Source organism: Scyliorhinus canicula, chromosome 12 (assembly GCF_902713615.1).
Source record: "Scyliorhinus canicula chromosome 12, sScyCan1.1, whole genome shotgun sequence".
Classification (NCBI taxonomy): Eukaryota; Metazoa; Chordata; class Chondrichthyes; order Carcharhiniformes; family Scyliorhinidae; genus Scyliorhinus; species Scyliorhinus canicula.
The window spans coordinates 13,955,611-13,972,955 of NC_052157.1; the positions used below are offsets into that span (position 1 = coordinate 13,955,611).

General features: G+C 48.4%; 1 protein-coding gene across 1 annotated transcript in view; it reads right to left on the bottom strand.

The window, feature by feature from the left end:
• Nucleotides 1–6,280: 6,280 nt before the first annotated feature.
• The window catches only part of rgma (repulsive guidance molecule BMP co-receptor a), a 48,016-nt gene continuing 36,951 nt past the window's right edge, over nucleotides 6,281–17,345 (bottom strand). The window contains exon 4 of the mRNA XM_038813512.1: nucleotides 6,281–9,540. Coding sequence (XP_038669440.1) covers nucleotides 8,851–9,540 — 690 coding nt within the window. The 3' untranslated portion in view covers nucleotides 6,281–8,850. The remainder of the gene's footprint in view (nucleotides 9,541–17,345) is intronic.

Below are 17,345 nucleotides of genomic sequence, written 5' to 3' on the forward strand. Positions count from 1 at the left end.
CCAAAAGCTTTTGTGAACTTTTTAAAAATGAAATATCGTCCAGACTGGTTAAAGGCAGCAGGTGTCCTTTCTGAGCTAAACAGTTAATTTCACCATTGTGAATCCCTAAAGTGCGGAAGGGGGCCATTCGTCCCATCAGGTTTGCACCGACCCTCTGAAAGAGCACTCTACCTAGGCCCCCTCCCCCACCCTATCCTTGCAACCCCACCTAACCTACAAATCTTTGGATACCAAGGGGCAATTTCAGCATAGCCGCTCCATCTAACCTGCACGTGTTTGGATTGTGGGAGGAAACCCACGCACATATGGGGAGAACGTACAAACCGCGCACAGTCAGTCACCCAAGGCCGGAATCAAATCTGGGTCCCTGGCGCTGTGAGGCAGGAGGCAGCAGTGTCAACCACTGTGCTACCGTGCTGCTCATATTTGTCACAATTCTAACAGGAACATTACTTAAAACATGGACGTGGAACATGATGACTTTTGGATGTAACCCTCCCCTCTCTTCTCCACACCCCCCACCCCTGCCGACCAAATCAAGGGTGATTGGATGACAGCAGTGAAAATAGAATGAAGTGGCACACCCCCTCCTTCTGCTGTATCACTGATTTATGATGATGGCAAGGCTAATAACCCAATCGCTATGGAACACATTTGACCGCAACATCCGGGAGTGACTGCACAAGTGCAGTTAAAATCGCAATGTTGCTGCCTTGGGTTTTCCACCATCTCCAGGAACTGCACCATAATCATTTTGCTGTGATGCTTGGGAAGGTGTGACGTTACTGTACTAATCTCAGACTAAAATTACCAGGAAGATTGTCCATTCCATTGTAGGTAAAGATTCTAACAGCATGTTAAGTCTTAATAATTGACAGATGACCTCTCTGGCACTGAAACATTTTTTTTTAACAAAATGTGGAATCTGCTTCCTTCAAAAATTGTTCGTGATTTTAATTTACTATATTTTTGCTTTTTCTTTTCTGTCCCTCAATCCGATCTTTCCTTCTTTAGTTCACCTCCTGCACAAATTTAACATTAAATAGTCTGACGCTTCCTGACCCGCCCCCATTCTTCAATCTGATTGGTCACGGTGTCACTTTGTATCATAAATGGTTACAGCATGGAAACAGGCCCTTCGGCCCAGCTTGTCCATGCCGCCCAGTTTCTATCACTAAGCTAGTCCCACTTGCCCGCATTTTGCCCATATCCCTCTATACCCACCCTGCCATGTAACTGTCTAACTGCTTTTTAAAGCACAAAATTGTACCCGCCTCTACCACTGCCTCTGGCAGCTCGTTCCAAATGCTCACCACCCTGTGTGTGAAGAAATTTCCCCACTGGACCCTTTTCTCTCTCTCCCCTCTCACCTTAAACCTATGCCCTCTAGTTCTAGACTCCTCTACCTTTGGGAAAAGATGTTGACTATCCACCTTATCTATGCTCATTATTTTATAGACCTCTATAAGTTCATCCCTAAGCCTCCTACTCTCCAGGGAAAAAAGTCCCAGTCTATCCAGCCTCTCCTTATAGCTCAGACCATCAAGTCCTGATAGCATCCTCTTCACAGGTCCCCGATTCTGTATAGAGAACACTGAGCTGAGAAGAACTTTTGCAACGTAATAGATTCCAGTGCATCATCCCAAAGGAAGTCATCGGACGCATGCCTGTTGAATGATTGGTTGATCTTGTTCACTTGCTGATGACTGCAAAATCCAATCCCATTGTTTCCTTTCCAAACACGGGATTATAGATCAGCGATGGGGAACCTGAGGCCCACCTGGGTTCGGAGTGGGGCCCACCAGACATTTTGTCGACCACTGCCCACGCGCAGGGTCGCCACATTCTGGTGATTTCCGTCCATTTTGTTTTTCCTACATTGCTCTCAACGTGGACTGAGAGCCCTGCGTTCCCTCTGTGTCCAAAGTGTAAATATTTATTTTGTTTTTGCAATTTGAAATTGATCATTTTATTAATGTTTAAATGATTAAGCATTTTCTGTAACTCGTCATGAAATATTCTACGTGGATTATCTGTATTTAATCTCATTCATGGGGTCATGGTTAGTGAACATGCCCCATTGCAATCTTGCGCCCACTCATTAGCCTAGATTACCCAAATCTAGGGTATAGATCCCTAAGAAACCCACTATCATCCGCCACACTACTAAGCAGCTTCCGTTTGGGATTGTCCAGCTCGAATCTATTCTCAAGCCCGTACCTTCCTTCACACCCTCGAGTTCCAAATTCTGTTTCCCTTCATATCTCCTTCCCTGCTTTACACCTCCTCCAATCTCTGCCTCATCCTCTCGGTGTGCCCACATCTTCACTCAAGGTGGAGGGGTGGCCAATTGAGTGTTTCTGATGCACAACTGCCTGTCGTCATGACGGAACAGGAGGAGGCCATTTTGGATATTGTCTTCATCTAGCTAGTAAGCTAGTATTAATACTCTTATCTCGCAATCGTCATCTCAGTCAGTTAATGTTTGACCCCCCCCCCCCCCCCCAGGCTGTGCTTCTAAACCCCACATCCTATCATTGAGACCGCTTAGCTCCATCCCCTGCGTTATTTCCCTCCTAATGCCGATTGGACTCTTTTCCCACTTTTGTCACTTACAGACTCAACCACTCTGGTCAGTCTCCCAGTCTGTATATCCCCTCCTGAATGTCCCGTTCCCACGTCCCATTCCACCCCCTCCTCCCATTGCTAGGAGACCCTGCAGCAACTTCAATCCCACCACCCGGAACGCTGCCTCAATCTTTCCGCAGCTTTGTTCCAAACCCATCACTCTGGCACCTACGGTCACCCAGGCCTGGCCTTGGTTCTCTTTGCCCATCTTTGCAAGATGATTTGGGTGTTTCATTTTGTTCAAGGCATGAGGTCAATTTCTTGAGTGGTGACTGCCTTCATCCGTGCTGCCCTCATGGGCAGCCGGTAGCACAGTGGCTTTACAGCTCCAGGGTCCCAGGTTCGATTCCCGGCTTGGGGTCACTGTCTGTGCGGAGTCTGTACGTTCTCCCCGTGTCTGTGTGGGCTTCCTCCGGGTGCAACGGTTTCCTCCCACAAGTCCCGAACGATGTGCAGCTTAGGCGGATTGGCCATAATAAATTGTCCTTGGTATCCAAGAGGGCAGCTGGGGTTACTGGGTTAAGAGGATAGGGTGGAGGTGTGGACTTGGGTAGGGTGCTCTTTCCAAGAGCCTGTGCAGACTCGATGGGCCGAATGGCCTCCTTCTGCACAGTAAATTCTATGACCTGGAAGGACAAGTGTATTAGAGCACCATCACCTCCAGGTCACACCGCCCTGACTCAGAATTGTATCACTGTTGCTTTATCATTGGGTCAAATCCTGGAACACCTGACCAATCGGCAGTAAATGTACCTTTACCACGTACACGGGTGTGACTCAGCATCACCTTGTTGGGGTAACTGGGGATAGCCAAGTACAGGCTAACAGCAACACCCACAGCCCAAAGATTAAGAACGCTGAACACAGGCAAACACCTTTTCTCCCATTAGGCGAAGCACCAAGTGGAGGCCAGATTTGGAGGTGGGGGTGCGAGCAGGTGATCCCCAACAATCACCCCACTGCTAGCAGTCAGCGTGAGGGCAAAGATGTGGAGCCTGGACTGCCCCAGACCTGTTACTATGGCAACAGTACGCAAAAGTGCCCTTAATTGGCAAGTCATTCTGAGTGGTGTGGTGCAGTGGAGAGTTTGAGATTTGAGAAATGTCATTGGAAGCACAGTAATCTTGTACTGTACTTAATGCAGCAGTGGCAAGGGAGAATCACTCTGCACCTAAATTGTGCTGTAGATGCGGAGAGGTTTTCCCTCTTGTGGGAGAGTCTAGGACCAGGGGGGATAATCAGAGTTAAGACATTTAAGATGGATAAGAAGGGATTTCTTCTCTCGGAGGGTAGTAAATCTGTGGCATTCTTTACTATAGAGCGTTAAGAGGCTGAGTCATTATATTGAAGACTGTTTAATCAACAAGGGAGTTCAGGGGATAAGGCAGGAAAGTGGAGCTGAGGATGACAGATCACTCATGATCTCATTGAATGGCGGAGCAGACTCAATGGGCCGAACGGTCTACTGCTCCTACATCTTCTGGTGTCCCAGCTGGGGGAGCTCGGCAGAACAGCATCGAGGGAGCTTTATTCTGCATCTGAAACCACGTTGAGCATGAGCTGTGCCCGACATTGATGCCGACACTAATTCCTTAAACTGAAAAGCATTCTACTGCCGAGTACTAACATCACTCACCTCAATCAGCACAAACCCACACACACACACACACACACACGACACGCCAAATTGTTCAAATTCTTAAGTCAAAAACTTTACTCGGAATTTTTCAAATAATAAATAATTTACAGTATGTACACGCAGGGTCACCCTGCGAATCTCAGCAGACAGAAAGAATATAACTGCTTTTTTTTTAAAGTTTTGCCCAAAAAGTATTTTTTCACGGAAACACCAATTACCAGTGCCAGGTACTTCTCGGGCACTGGAACTACAATCTCAACCGTTCAAACGAAGCGGAACAAACAGTAAGCGTCAAACTCGTCACAACACAACTGAAATAAAGTGCCATTCCTATAAACCTCTCAAAAGGGGCGGGGTCAATTGTCCGGGGCAAAGAGATCTCGCCCGTTGCCTCCGGAACAGAGGGGCTTGTGGCGGGATTAAAGACCGTCGCGCACAGATGTCGTGCCGCCGAAAACATTTCACCCTCGCGGGCGATCCCGAGCCGGGCGATCCCTTTTCAATTCCGAAGCAAACTTAACAGGCCGGCATTTGCAAATCCTTCTCCCCTCGCCAACGTAACGCAACCGGAGCAGATTAACAGGTAAACATATCTGCCGGGGGGGGGTGGGGGGGTTAAATTTTAAACATTAATATTTAACAAAATATTACATTACTCCATATGTACAGTCACAAATGTTCACCATGAATCTCCATATATTATATCAAAGATAAATTACACCAACCATATACAACACTGTATTTACACTGTTGTAGCAACACCATACCATGCAGCGAGTTCCACACCAAGAGATCACACCAGTACTTTGCTGTCCAGATAAAGTGCCTTCAGGCCATGTGGGGGGGGGGATCATTTTAACTGGGGTCAGATTCATTTACTGCGTTCAGTTGTTGGTGAACCTCTGGGCCGTTCTGATTTACGTTTGCCAATGTAGTTTTGTGTTTCACGTTCCAGCTCTTGCTGACAGGCCCTTTAAATTGACACTTCGATAAAGCAGACGCTGTTCAAGCCCTTAAAAAATGACTTACTTTTTTAGTAACAACAGGTTATGGGACATGGTCTCGAATGCGAGGCAGATAAAACAGCATCCGCCAGGTTTCCTACTCCTGATCACCCGCCATCTAGTGATCCGCGCTCAAACTATCTGTGTAGTTGGTGGGTGGGTGATTTTGGGGGGTGGGGGTGTTGTAGGACAGGGTTAAAGACCAGCAGCTTACACACGCAGTCGAGCCTCACCGTTGAAAGTCAGCCACTCTGGCAAAGTACCACGGTAGCTGACGTTGCCCCTCAGAGACACCCGTACCCAGAGTACGCGAGTTACAGAAGACCAAGTAACGAGTGGTGGAGGAAAGATGGTGAGGGTTGGTAATGGGGATTGTCAGCACTCAGTGTCAACCTAAGAGAAAGTGCAAAATAAGGAGACAAACTCTTCAGCCGTTTACGTTTACAGTGGGAGGGAGCCTGGTGGTGGGCCTCGGACTGTTGAGATGAGCCAGTTTCCCAACGCAATACCTCTCGCTAATTTGGCTCCAACGCGATTCAGGTGGTTTCCGGAGAATCTCCCCAACCTCTTCCAAATTCACATTCTGAGGGGGAAGAGGGAGAATTAAGGCCAAATGAACATTTCTTGAGGCGTTTCATTGAGGCACTGTACATTTATCACTAGTCGGGGCAGCATGGTAACACAGTGGTTAACACCGTGGCTTCACAGCGCCAGGGGTCCCAGGTTCGATTCCCGCCTTGGGTCACTGTCTGTGCGGAGTCTGCACATTCTCCCTGTGTCTGCGTGGGTTTCCTCCGGGTGCTCCAGTTTCCTCCCACAAGTCCCGAAAGACGTGTAGGCTAGGTAACTTGGACATTCTGAATTCTCCCTCTGTGTACTCGAACAGGCGCCTGAATGTGGCGACTAGGGGCTTTTCACAGTAACTTCATTACAGTGTTAATGTAAGCCTACTTGTGACAATAAAGATTACAGCTAGTTTGTAATGCAGAACAAGGCCAGCAGCGTGAGTTCAATTCCCCTACCGGCTAACCCAAACAGGCGCCGGAATGTGCTGACTAGCGGCTTTTCACAGTAACTTCATTGCAGAGTTAATGTAAGCCTACTTGTGACAATAAAGATTATTATATATTAACACAGTGCTAGTAGTATGGCAACATTTCTTGCCTGGCAATGGATCTTAGAAAACAATAGGATGGGTGGGGCAAAGGCACTGGATGTTGTCCTTCTATCTCCCTTTCAATCAAACATTCAAAACTACAGGTGTGTCCAATCCCCATATTGACGGGTGATACAGAAGGGAGACTGCATGATTTCACCCCCAGAATGCCTACTGAAGCCACAGTTCTGTCCCCTCCAACCCTGGATATTTTGTTCTCACTGTGATCTTGACTGGCTACAGATTTTTAAAACATGTTAACATCAATGTTGTGGAGATGCCAAACACCCATTTTGATCTGACTCGATTATTCCATCTGGTCTATTTGATTCCTGTGTTGTGAAAAAATCAGGAACTGGGAGCACTACCCTCAGTATAAATAATAAAGCTGCGTTTAAAAAAAAACACAAATCTTCGTTTATATACAGCTATAAAATCTGTTCCTATCTTGAACTCATCTCCCAGTCTATGGCAGGTGGCCACGTGAGGGTCAGATCGCCCGCTGCCGCCATGTCGCACCTCCTCCGGATTGGAAAAACCAATCCGCGTGCAAGGGGAGCAGAAACCCTGGACTGATCTCTCTGCCCTTCACCTGAGGCGCTCGGGCCAATTCTACAACAACCCTGCTGCTGAAACAGCTCCCTCAACCCAGACTGAGAACTAAACCTGGGCCTCTCCAGCACACTGGGCAGTGCATCTAACATGGCCCTCGGGGCGGGGGGGGGAAGATTTTTTGTCTTGTGCCGCACCCCAATACTGTGCAGGATTTCTCTTCCTCGCTTAGCCTGCTTATGCAACGTCTACCCTTTCAACCCTTGACCTTGGGAGTGAACAGAAATCCTTCCGGATCACAGAATTGAGCAGCTACGGGGTAATAAAAGCAAACTGCTGAAAGAGGTACGTTCAATAGACAGGGGGGGGGACGAATGGGAGGGAGCTGGTGTACCCCGCAGTTTAATGCAGGGTGAAACAGAGATAGGTTGAAACTCATGCAGGGGAGTATACCACCGCCCGCCTGGAGCGCTGCTTTGGAAGGCGCATCGCGGCGGCCTATTCATTAAAATAACCAGCTGTTGCAAACCAGTGTTGGCTCCTCTCATTCTGGGCGGCCTGGGGCCCTGTCAGGGACGTTGCTGCCACCACTGGTGCGCGTGTTCGCAACTTCTGAACAGCAGCAAGTGGCGGAGAGGAACCAAAACCACCTGCGGTGTGAATCTGGCAAACGGGGCACCAGTGTAACAGGTGGGCAAACCAGGAAGCAATGTGTGGGCACAAGGTAAGGGGGGGGGTATGAAACGGCACGCGGGAGGGTCAGGTACTGGGAGGTAGATTCAAACTACCCAACACGGTCGTTAATGTGGGGGGGGGGGGGGGGTGCGACATGCAGTTTCACAGCTCCATGTGCCTGCAATTTGAGCCTGCCTACTGAGCACACGGAGCGAACCCGATGCTGTCGGCTCCATCCCACCCTTCGTCTGTACTGAGTGGCACCGTTGGGGAAAGCCCCATACTGAACCAGCTGCTTTCATCCAAGGGTTTGGCCTCAGCGCCGCCGGGTTGGAGAGGGAGGGTGGGGGACCAATCAGGAAGGGTTGGCTCCCACGTGTTGCCAGTGATTGTGTGGTCACGAGCCGAGAAACATTCGGCCGACTCACAGCGGAAGGGAGAATGGCCACTTGCTCCGTGCCCGCATCCCATGGCGGTGAATCTGTGGGAGCAGGAAGAGAGAAACTAAACTGCAGAAGGACTGGCTCCCTCACACCCACATCCGGAAAGTAGATGTATGCCATGCAGAGTGATCCGAAACTCCACTGGGGTTAGTGTTCTGGGAAGGAGAGGATCAACCTTTTGCCCATTGTTTCCTCGTGAGGAATTGGCCACCGGGAGGCAGCAGGGGTTCCATAAACGCTAACATCTGGTGCCAGGAACTGAGATAAAGTGCAAACGGTAATATTGTGACCTCCAACCGGGTTTCATTTTCTGTTCAGCCGGAAACAAAAAGGGGTGGATAGGATGGCAATGGATGTCGAGAAGGGTCAGGGGTCAGGACCTGTCGCTCTCATTTCTAGGAGGGGCACTGGGGATCCGGTGAGGGGGGGGTGGGGGGGGGGGGGGGGGGGGGGGGTGGAGGACGGAGTAAGGAAACAGAAAGGGGCACACAGGCCCCTGGTTTACACCGATATTGCATGCTGGTGTTAGCTCCACACAGTATTCCGAGTGCTCTACAAACCCATCACAAACACGTAACCACGACCATAAACGGGATGTCACCGTTGATGACAATATCCGTCCAATACCAGACAGCGTGAGTGAATTTACGAATGAGCACTAATGAGGTACGAGATAGGTAGTTACCGCCGATTCAAACCGAATACAGGACAGACCAAAATCAACTGTCTGAAAAAAAGTCACATAAAAGGTGGCTATAGACGCGTCAGGTAGCACCACAGCCAAAAGGTAAGCAGTAAGTGTTTGATGGCAAGAGCCTGGTGACTGGGTGGCCCTGGGGCAGAGTTCCCTGGTGGGAAATCAGCTGTCCTTTCATAAATATGAAATTTTTCTTTGTTGGAGTGCAGGTTCTTGACATCTTCAAAAGCATAATAAGCTGCAAGCGTAAAATTCAAGTCCCCGGTGGTCAAGAGGTCAAAAACGCACGATCGGAAGTACAGGTCATCCACGGGCAGCTTCTCCCGGCACTTGGCCGTCGCGGTTTCACGCGTGAAGGACGGGTGGGCGACGGAAGCCTGTGACGGGAGGTGACCACCCTCTGTTTCCACCAGCCTCCAGTCCATTCGCTCGTTGGTAGGGCAGCCCTTCAAGCACAGCTGGAGGCCCTGGTTGTCCTCAAAGGATCTCATGATCAACTCTGGCATCCGGACCGCGAAGGTCAGGTAGCGGCCCACCTGCCGCACCAGGATGGTGGTCCCAATGTACTTGGCCTGGATCTCGATGTACTGCCCGGCAGCTTTCTCCGTCACCGTCAGGCTGTTAGCTCCGTGCTTCTCGCCGCCATTTCTCGAGCCGTCGATAAAGGCAGCTGGGAGGTCATCCGTCTCGGCTTGGTAGACTTTCTGATCAACACAATTCTGGAAGTTCTTGAAGATGACCGTGAGCTGGAGGGACAAAAAAAAGACAATAATCAATGACACATCCAATTTAACTCAACGATGCTCCAGAGTTCTCTGCCCCCGAACTGCAGATTCCACCACAGAAAATTGCAAATTTTACAGTGCAGAAGGAGGCCTTTCGGCCCATCGAGTGTGCACCGGCCCTTGGAAAGGGCACCCTACCCCCCCCCCCATAACTCAATAACCCCACCTAACCTTTTTTGCGCACTCAGGGCAATTAAGCGAAGCCAATCCATCTAACCTGCACATCTTTGGACTTCAGTAAATCTGGTCCATTAAAAACCATTAAACTGCTGGATTATTGTAAAAACAACAAGTTGTTTACTAATGCCCTTCAGGAAAACTCAGACCAGACTGCCAATCATTCCTAAATCTCCTAAAAACTGGACAACATGCTTAAATCAGCTGATAACACTGGATTCTGGGTTACAAGGCATGGTTTTATGTGATTTCATGTCCCAATCCAGGAGTTGAGCACTTTTTTTAAATTCTTGTCGTTGGGAAGGACAGCATTTGATGCCCATCCCTAATTGCCCTTGAATTGAGTGACTTGTTTTCAGAGGGCAGTGAAGAGTCAACCACATTGCTGTGGGTCTGGAGTCACATGTAGGCCAGACCAGGTAGAGATGGCAGATTTCCTTCCCTGAAGGACATTAGTCAATCAGTTGGGTTTTTAAGACAATGATTTTCCGGCCACCAGCTTTTACTCATACCAGCTTTTTTTAAAATTCCAGATCAATTCAAATTTCACTAGCTGCCGTAGTGGGATTTGAACCCGTGTCTTCAAAGCATTAGACTGGGCCTCAGCATTGCCACTGCAACGACATTACACCTATTCCACCATGTCCGCCTTTCGGCCGTCACTGCCATGCAGCACTGAAGGAACCCTGCACTGCCACAGGCAATGCCCTGGAGCAAAGTGTTAAACTGAATTCCAGTAGATGTTAAAAAAAGAAATCCTTTGGCATGATTCAAAGTGTGTTTGCCTTGACCAACATTCTACCCTTCAACCACCACTGCAAAGCAGATTAACCCATCCTCTTGGCTATTGTTATCGGTGGGATGCAGGAGGGTAGAGAACGGCCCCTCCACCTGTAGTCACTCCACGCAAATAGAAATTTGTTACTTAGAAAGGTTACAGCATGCAAGAAGCTGCTTTCTAAATACTGAAGTGTTTATTTGACCTTAAGGACTCTGGCACCCACTTTGCTGGAGATGCGCAGGAAGGTGTCAACAAAGTGGTTGAAACGGCTCTCATTATCAACAATGCTCTGATTCTGGAACCTAACTCGCTGACCGGATTGTTAATTGTAGGTTCATTGTGTTTAATTGTATGCAGTTGATGGCATTATTTGGGAATTCACTTCAGCACATATAAAGAGACACCCCTTCCGCGATCGGTGGGTACTGCAAGGGCCGGGATGCATCATGAAAGCCAGTAATGACATTTTGGTTTAGTTAGTTAAGTTTCCCTTTTTTTTTGAAGTTACAGTACCCCACCAGGATCTGCCATCCTCTCTCATTTTGGTTAATTTAGTGATCATTTTGCTTTATTATTTTTTTGAAGAGAGTATAAAAAATGCCGATGAAAATGAAGTGCTTGAGTTAGGAGACGTATGCTTGCAATGTTTAGCTCTGCAAATAAATGTAAGATTCAGTAAAAGCAATGTTGGCACTGAGAGCTATTTCAACCTCTCCACTGACATCTTCCATCAGGAAACTGTGTCACCAGCAACGTGAGCTCCAGTGCTTCCCTTGACCAAGTAGTTACTCTGAATATAGTTCCGATGACCTCCAATACAAGTGAGGTTACGAGGTGTTGCACAGGAATCTACCTTCAAATAGAAGCTGATTTCAGTAATGGTGGCCATTTAAAATAAAAATTGAACCGCCAAAATATTAAAATACTGATCCAGGCCTTTGCGTCATTCAAGTTACAACAAACGGCACTGCTGACATTTAGAAATTGACACCAGTTTCGACCGTATTTGACTTTATAGTGCCAGCAAACCTGGTCTTTACCAATGTTTATGTTCCTTTACTTCCCACCTTTCACAAGCACTGGACAGGCAAATTACTTCTCAGATATAGTAAGGGGATCAGAGGTTATGGGGAGAAGGCAGGAGAATGGAGATGAGAAAATATCAACCATGATTGAATGGGGGAGCAGACTCAATGGGCCGAGTGGCCTAATTCTGCTCCGATGTCTTATGGAAGTGTCGGCACTGCTATATCATGGGAAATTTACGATAATTGTTAAACAATTATACTGAAGCAAGATCTCAAAAACATTTCACTAGTCAGTGAAAATAGGATATCGTGTCTTGGATCAGGAACCAATCTTCCTCCTGTGGGAAAATCAGCCCCGACTAGCGATGTTTCGGCTTACAACTTGGTTTTCAGGAACTGTTTGTGACGTAAGTCCGAGGACTACCTGCCCTGATACGGATTCAAAAAACATTTTAGAAAATATGTAAAAGTGCCAAGAATTTTCAAAATACTTCTTACCAGGTTAATAAATAGTTCAACCTCCTACACCTTTTCCCGAAATGTTATTCAATATTATTCTCCCGTAACTGCTAGTTTTCATCTCTGGATTGAAATTGAAATTGTTCGGAAATCAAAGGTAATTTTAAGGGATTTATCGGTAAACATCAGAAATAAGGTATAGTTTTAATTTTTTTTATATTTATTATTGTCACAAGTAGGCTTACATTAACACAGAAATGAAGTTACTGTGAAAATCCCCCAGTCACCAAAGTAGGTTTAATTTAGTGTTTCTGTGCCAGGAAGGGTAATATCTATAGTTAGATTCATGCTGGACAACGGTATTTGTATGTCTGGGGGTTTGTTAACTTCCAAATGTGTTTCTATTGTGCTTGGAGAGGGCTACAGCATGAAGAATAAATAGAACGAGCAGCGTTGCTTTGCAACTGAGACCTTTGTAAGGAGAAAGAAAGCTTTTAATTTTAGCTGAATTTGTTGGGAGTTGGAAACAGGACACTGGGGAGTGAAGTTCTCTGAACTCTGCCAGGAGAAGCTGGATAAGACAAGGGAATTACAAAGATGCAAGATTCCTGAAGTGCAAGATATAATCCAGATAACCAGGGAACTGGAACAGAACGAATGTTTAAGATGACTGGAGTTAAGTGAACAGAGACCAAGGTATTGCTCAGAAGAATCCAAAGAAGAGTAAACAAAGTGTTCTGAGTTAAAGAGACAATTGCAGTAATCAGATTTAAAGTGGGACAGCAGACTTCAAAAGGTAAATCGAGCACTTGGTGCCATTTTAGTACAGTCTGGGAATCGAGAGTTAAAGCAATTGTGGACAGTTTGCACAGCAGTCAAGATAAAAATATCCTAAAGGAGCTGGTATAAAATCCTGGACTGAATTCACTGTTAAAAATGGAGTGGAAACTTTGTTTAAAAGTGTCATTTGGAAAACCTGATCTGGATTTTAAGAATACAAACGGCTACGGGAAAACATACTTAGGAAAGAAGTTTTTAAAGCTATATTTTTGGTAGTGGAGTTTGGCAACCCTCACGTGACAATCACCTATGGGGATTCTGAGGAGAAATCCACAAACATTTACTTGGGGTCAGAATGGAGAGTCTATTTGCCCTCAGTCATCTTGTGTGCTTAAAAGGGACTTTGTATTATTGAGACTACTGTAGATTAAGATGTACTTCGTAATCTGTGTTAATCCTAAAACCTGTGTACAATCGTTAAACTAAGGGCTTAAAGGCGTACTATATCAGAATCCAATTTTTTCATGTTTAATACATTTTTCCCCTTGTTGAAACTAATGAGGAGTCCTGAGACTTTGTTGCTCCATATTTTATTTCTTTTAAAAGTGGAAGTTATACTGCGGGATTCACCGCCAACGGGATCCTCCGGTAGCGCACCCACGGCCGCGGGTTTCCCGAAGGTGAGAAGTGTCCACAATGGAAAACCCCATTGGCCGGCTGCGGGAATGCAAAATCCCGCCCATGCTCTTTTAAGTCAGGAATCTCCCGTCCAGGCACAGTATCAACTGGGAATGTAGCAAAATAGAAGCAGCAGGATTAGCAGAAAGCCGTTTTACACCCAGAGAATGGTGGGAGTCTGGAATTCATTGCTCAAGCTGAGGATGAAATGCTCAACTCATTTGAAAGGATCTGCATCTGAAGTGCTGGAACCTGCAAGGTTCCGGAAAGCGGGATTAAAATGAGCGGCTAGCTTATTTTTACTCTCTTTGGATCGGGGCAGACATGGTGGGCGAAACGGCCTCTTTCTGAGACCCTAACGCGTCTATTGTTCTGAACTGCTGCGATCCATACCCAACTGAAGACAAAAATAAGCGAGACGTTCAATTACTGCTTTAATCGCTAGGTGGCAGCATTGCCTAGCTAGTTCTTGCTTTGCGTGGTTTTGTTGCAAAATAGGGGCCGAGGTGTCATCAGCAAGATTGACGAAAGTGAAGAGATAAAATAAATGAGAAATTGATTATTTAATGATGGGAATCTTGGGTTTTTAAAAGCCTGCTGATTGTGGTCTGTCAGCAGAGATCACAAATTGTGCTGTTTTCGCATCCAGAGAAGCCATCCTCTGCGCAAGCTATGTACAGAACCATCGTGAGCCGTCCATCTGTGCAAACGTAAGACAAGGGATTGGAAATTGTACCCCAAGTTAAAATAGGAAGTAAAGCAATGGCTATTGGCTGGAACACAGTATTGATGCAAGAGAGCAGAGCCGCATGCAAGAGGACAGGAAAGCAGAGGAAATGTTCCCGGTTTCCCAGAAGAATCAACAATCTAAAGAAAGGTTGTGACAGAAGGTGAAAGAGAAATGGGTCGGCATTCTCCATACCCCAGCGGCGATTTCCGATGAAAGGCCCATTTTCGGATGCTCCGCCCCCTTCAAAATGGCATCATCGCCAAGCGCGCCACACGCTGTTGGAACGGCCTCAGGACGTTACCTGAAGGCCCTCGCCCGATGCTCCATCCCCGATGGGCCGAGTTCCCGACCGCGCGCGGGGGGGGCGTGCGGTCTCAGCGGTCGGGAACCCAGCGTGGCAGCTGCGTAGTGTGTCCAGTGCCGCCACAGTCGGGCGGGAGCCATGTTTCTGGCTGGGGCGAGGCTTCGGCAAGGGCTGGGGGGGACTGGTGGGGGTGGCCGGGGGGGGGGGACACTATCTGGTAGGTTGGGTCCGTGCACGGCACCACCGCTGCAGGTTGCCACCGTGCACATGCGCGGTCACGGCAATTCTCCAGGCGTTTATGCCGGGAAGGCCGTGCGTTTTACGTGGCGTGGCGGCTAGTCCCTCACCGGTCGAAGGATCGGTGCTGGGGCCACACCAATTTTTCCCACATAAAACGCCACGGATCTTCCGGACACATAGCCCCAAAATCGGAGAAGCCAGACCATGGTGTTTGGGTTTGGATTCAACCAAAAGACAACCTCAGTGTTTAAGATGGGACTTAATGGTTACTGCCACATTTTCGCTGGTTTGCTGTCTGTCTCATACATCTGATTTATCTTAGCAATGTTGAGACTAAAAGAGTACTAAATCCATTACGGCTTTATTTACAGTGCATTACTACATCTCAGCAACTAGAGGAATTATGCAGACATGGTCTCAGCCCAGATTTGCAAACCTTCTGGAAGGTGTCAGTTACTTTATTTCTCTACCTCCACATTCAAGCTGAAGCAATCAAGTACAGTGAACACAGATCAGTGAACAGGCCAACTCAATCAAACTCAGATCAATCCAACCACTGAACACGACAGCTACAGGTCGAGAGAGCTAGGGCAGTATTCGCTCAGGATCCTGTTGAAGTTGGTGAGAGTGAAAGGGCGGCACGGTGGTTAGTACCGCTGCCGGGGGGGGGGGGGGGGGGGGGGGGGGGGGGGGGGGCAAGGTTCAATTCCGGCCTTGGGTGACTGACTGTGGAGTTTGTACTTTCACCCCGTGTCTGCATGGGTTTCTTCCGGGTGCTCCGATTTCCTCCAAAGGTGTGCAGGTTAGGTGGATTGGCCATGCTAAATTATCCTTAAGGGTCCAATGATCAGGTTAGGTGGGGTGATGGGGATAGGAGAGGGCAGTGGGCCTGGGTAGAGTGCTCTTTCGAAGGGTCGGTGCAGATGTGATGGGCTGAATGGCGCCTTGTGCACTGTAGGGATTCAATGGTCCTCTGACACCCCATCTAAGAGTGTAATAAGGAAGATCCACGAGGTGAGAGCAACAGCTGTCACACTGGACACAGGGTGACCAACTCTGATGGAGAAAAGAAAGGGTCACTCTGTCCTGGGGGTCCGTCAGAGTGGGAAGTGGGGCGGGTTGAGGGGAGGCACAGTTAGAGCTGTTGGAGGAGGGTGGGAGAGGTGGTGGGGGTGCTGCCAGGTGTGTAAGAACAATAGTGGGTGCCTGTCAGAGCTGGCAAAAGCAGGAGGGAGCAGTTACAAGATTTAAAGACCCAGGACTTTCGGTGACGGCGGGCGGGAGGCAGCCGTGCGTTGGAGGGCTCTCTTCAGGAACGGCATTGTCGGGGGTTAACGCCCGGTCCTAGGGGCAGCGAAGGCAGTAAAAGTCAGGAGAAAGCACAGGGAAGGGAAATGGCGAGGGTCAGCAAATAACCGGCTGTGAAAACAGCTGAAAGTCCGTTGGCGAGTGGAAAGGTCACCGCGGGGTCGGTGAAGAAAATGGAGGCTGGAGCGCCAGGGGAGGCCGCATTGCTTACGGCTGAAGAAATAACTAAGGTGACGGCCGTGGAATTCGAAAGGCAGTTCATAAAACACGAGGAGGCAATGAGGAAGGAGATGGGGGCGGTTTTGAAAGTGCTGGTGGAGGAGGCGATTACCCCGGTGAGGACGGCGTTGGCGAGCGCCGTGGCGGAGGTGCGGGAGCAAGGGGAGGCGCTGAAGGAAGTGGAAGAGACATTCTTGCAGCACAGTGATCAACTTACCTCGATGGGAAGGGCAGCACGGTGGCACAGTGGTTAGCATTGCTGCCTACGGCGCTGAGGTCCCGGGTTCGAATCCCGGCCCTGGGTCACTGTCCGTGTGGAGTTTGCACATTCTCCCCGTGTCTGCGTGGGTTTCGCCCCCACAACCCAAAGATGCGCAGGTTAGGTGAATTGGCCACGCTAAATTGCCCCTTAATTGGAAAAAATAATTGGGTACTCTAAATTTATTTTTTAAAACTTACCTCGATGGGGAAGGAGATGCGGAAGGTGATAGAGATCAACAAGGATCTGCGAGGCAAAATGGAAGACCTGGAAAACAGATCCATGCAACAGAATTTGAGGATTGTGGGGCTGCCCAAAGGAGTGGAAGGACCGAGACCAACTGAGAATTTTGCCACGATGTTGGCGAAGCTATTGGGGGAGGGGGAGGATCCCTCCCGATATGAACTGGATCGGGCTCATCGGTCGTGGAGGCCAGTACCAAAGGCGAGTGAGCCGCCAAGGGTAGTGACTCTGTGCTTCCGTAGGTACAGCGTGAAGGAGAAGGTCCTGTGCTGGGCCAAGCAGAAGCGGGTGGTGCAGTGGGCTGGAGCCGGTATTCACATACCAGGACTTTACGGTGGAGCTGGCGAGGAGGTGGGCTGCCTTCAACCGGGTGAAGAGGGCACTGTACATTAGCAAGGTGCAGTGCGGCATTGTATATCCAGCGAAGCTGAGGGTGACCTACAAGTTCAAGGACTTTTATTTTGGGACGGCGGAAGCAACGGAGGAGTTTGCAAAGGCAGAAGGACCGTGGCAGAATTGAGAAATGGTTGTGTACCGATGTAGCCTCATGACTGTATTTT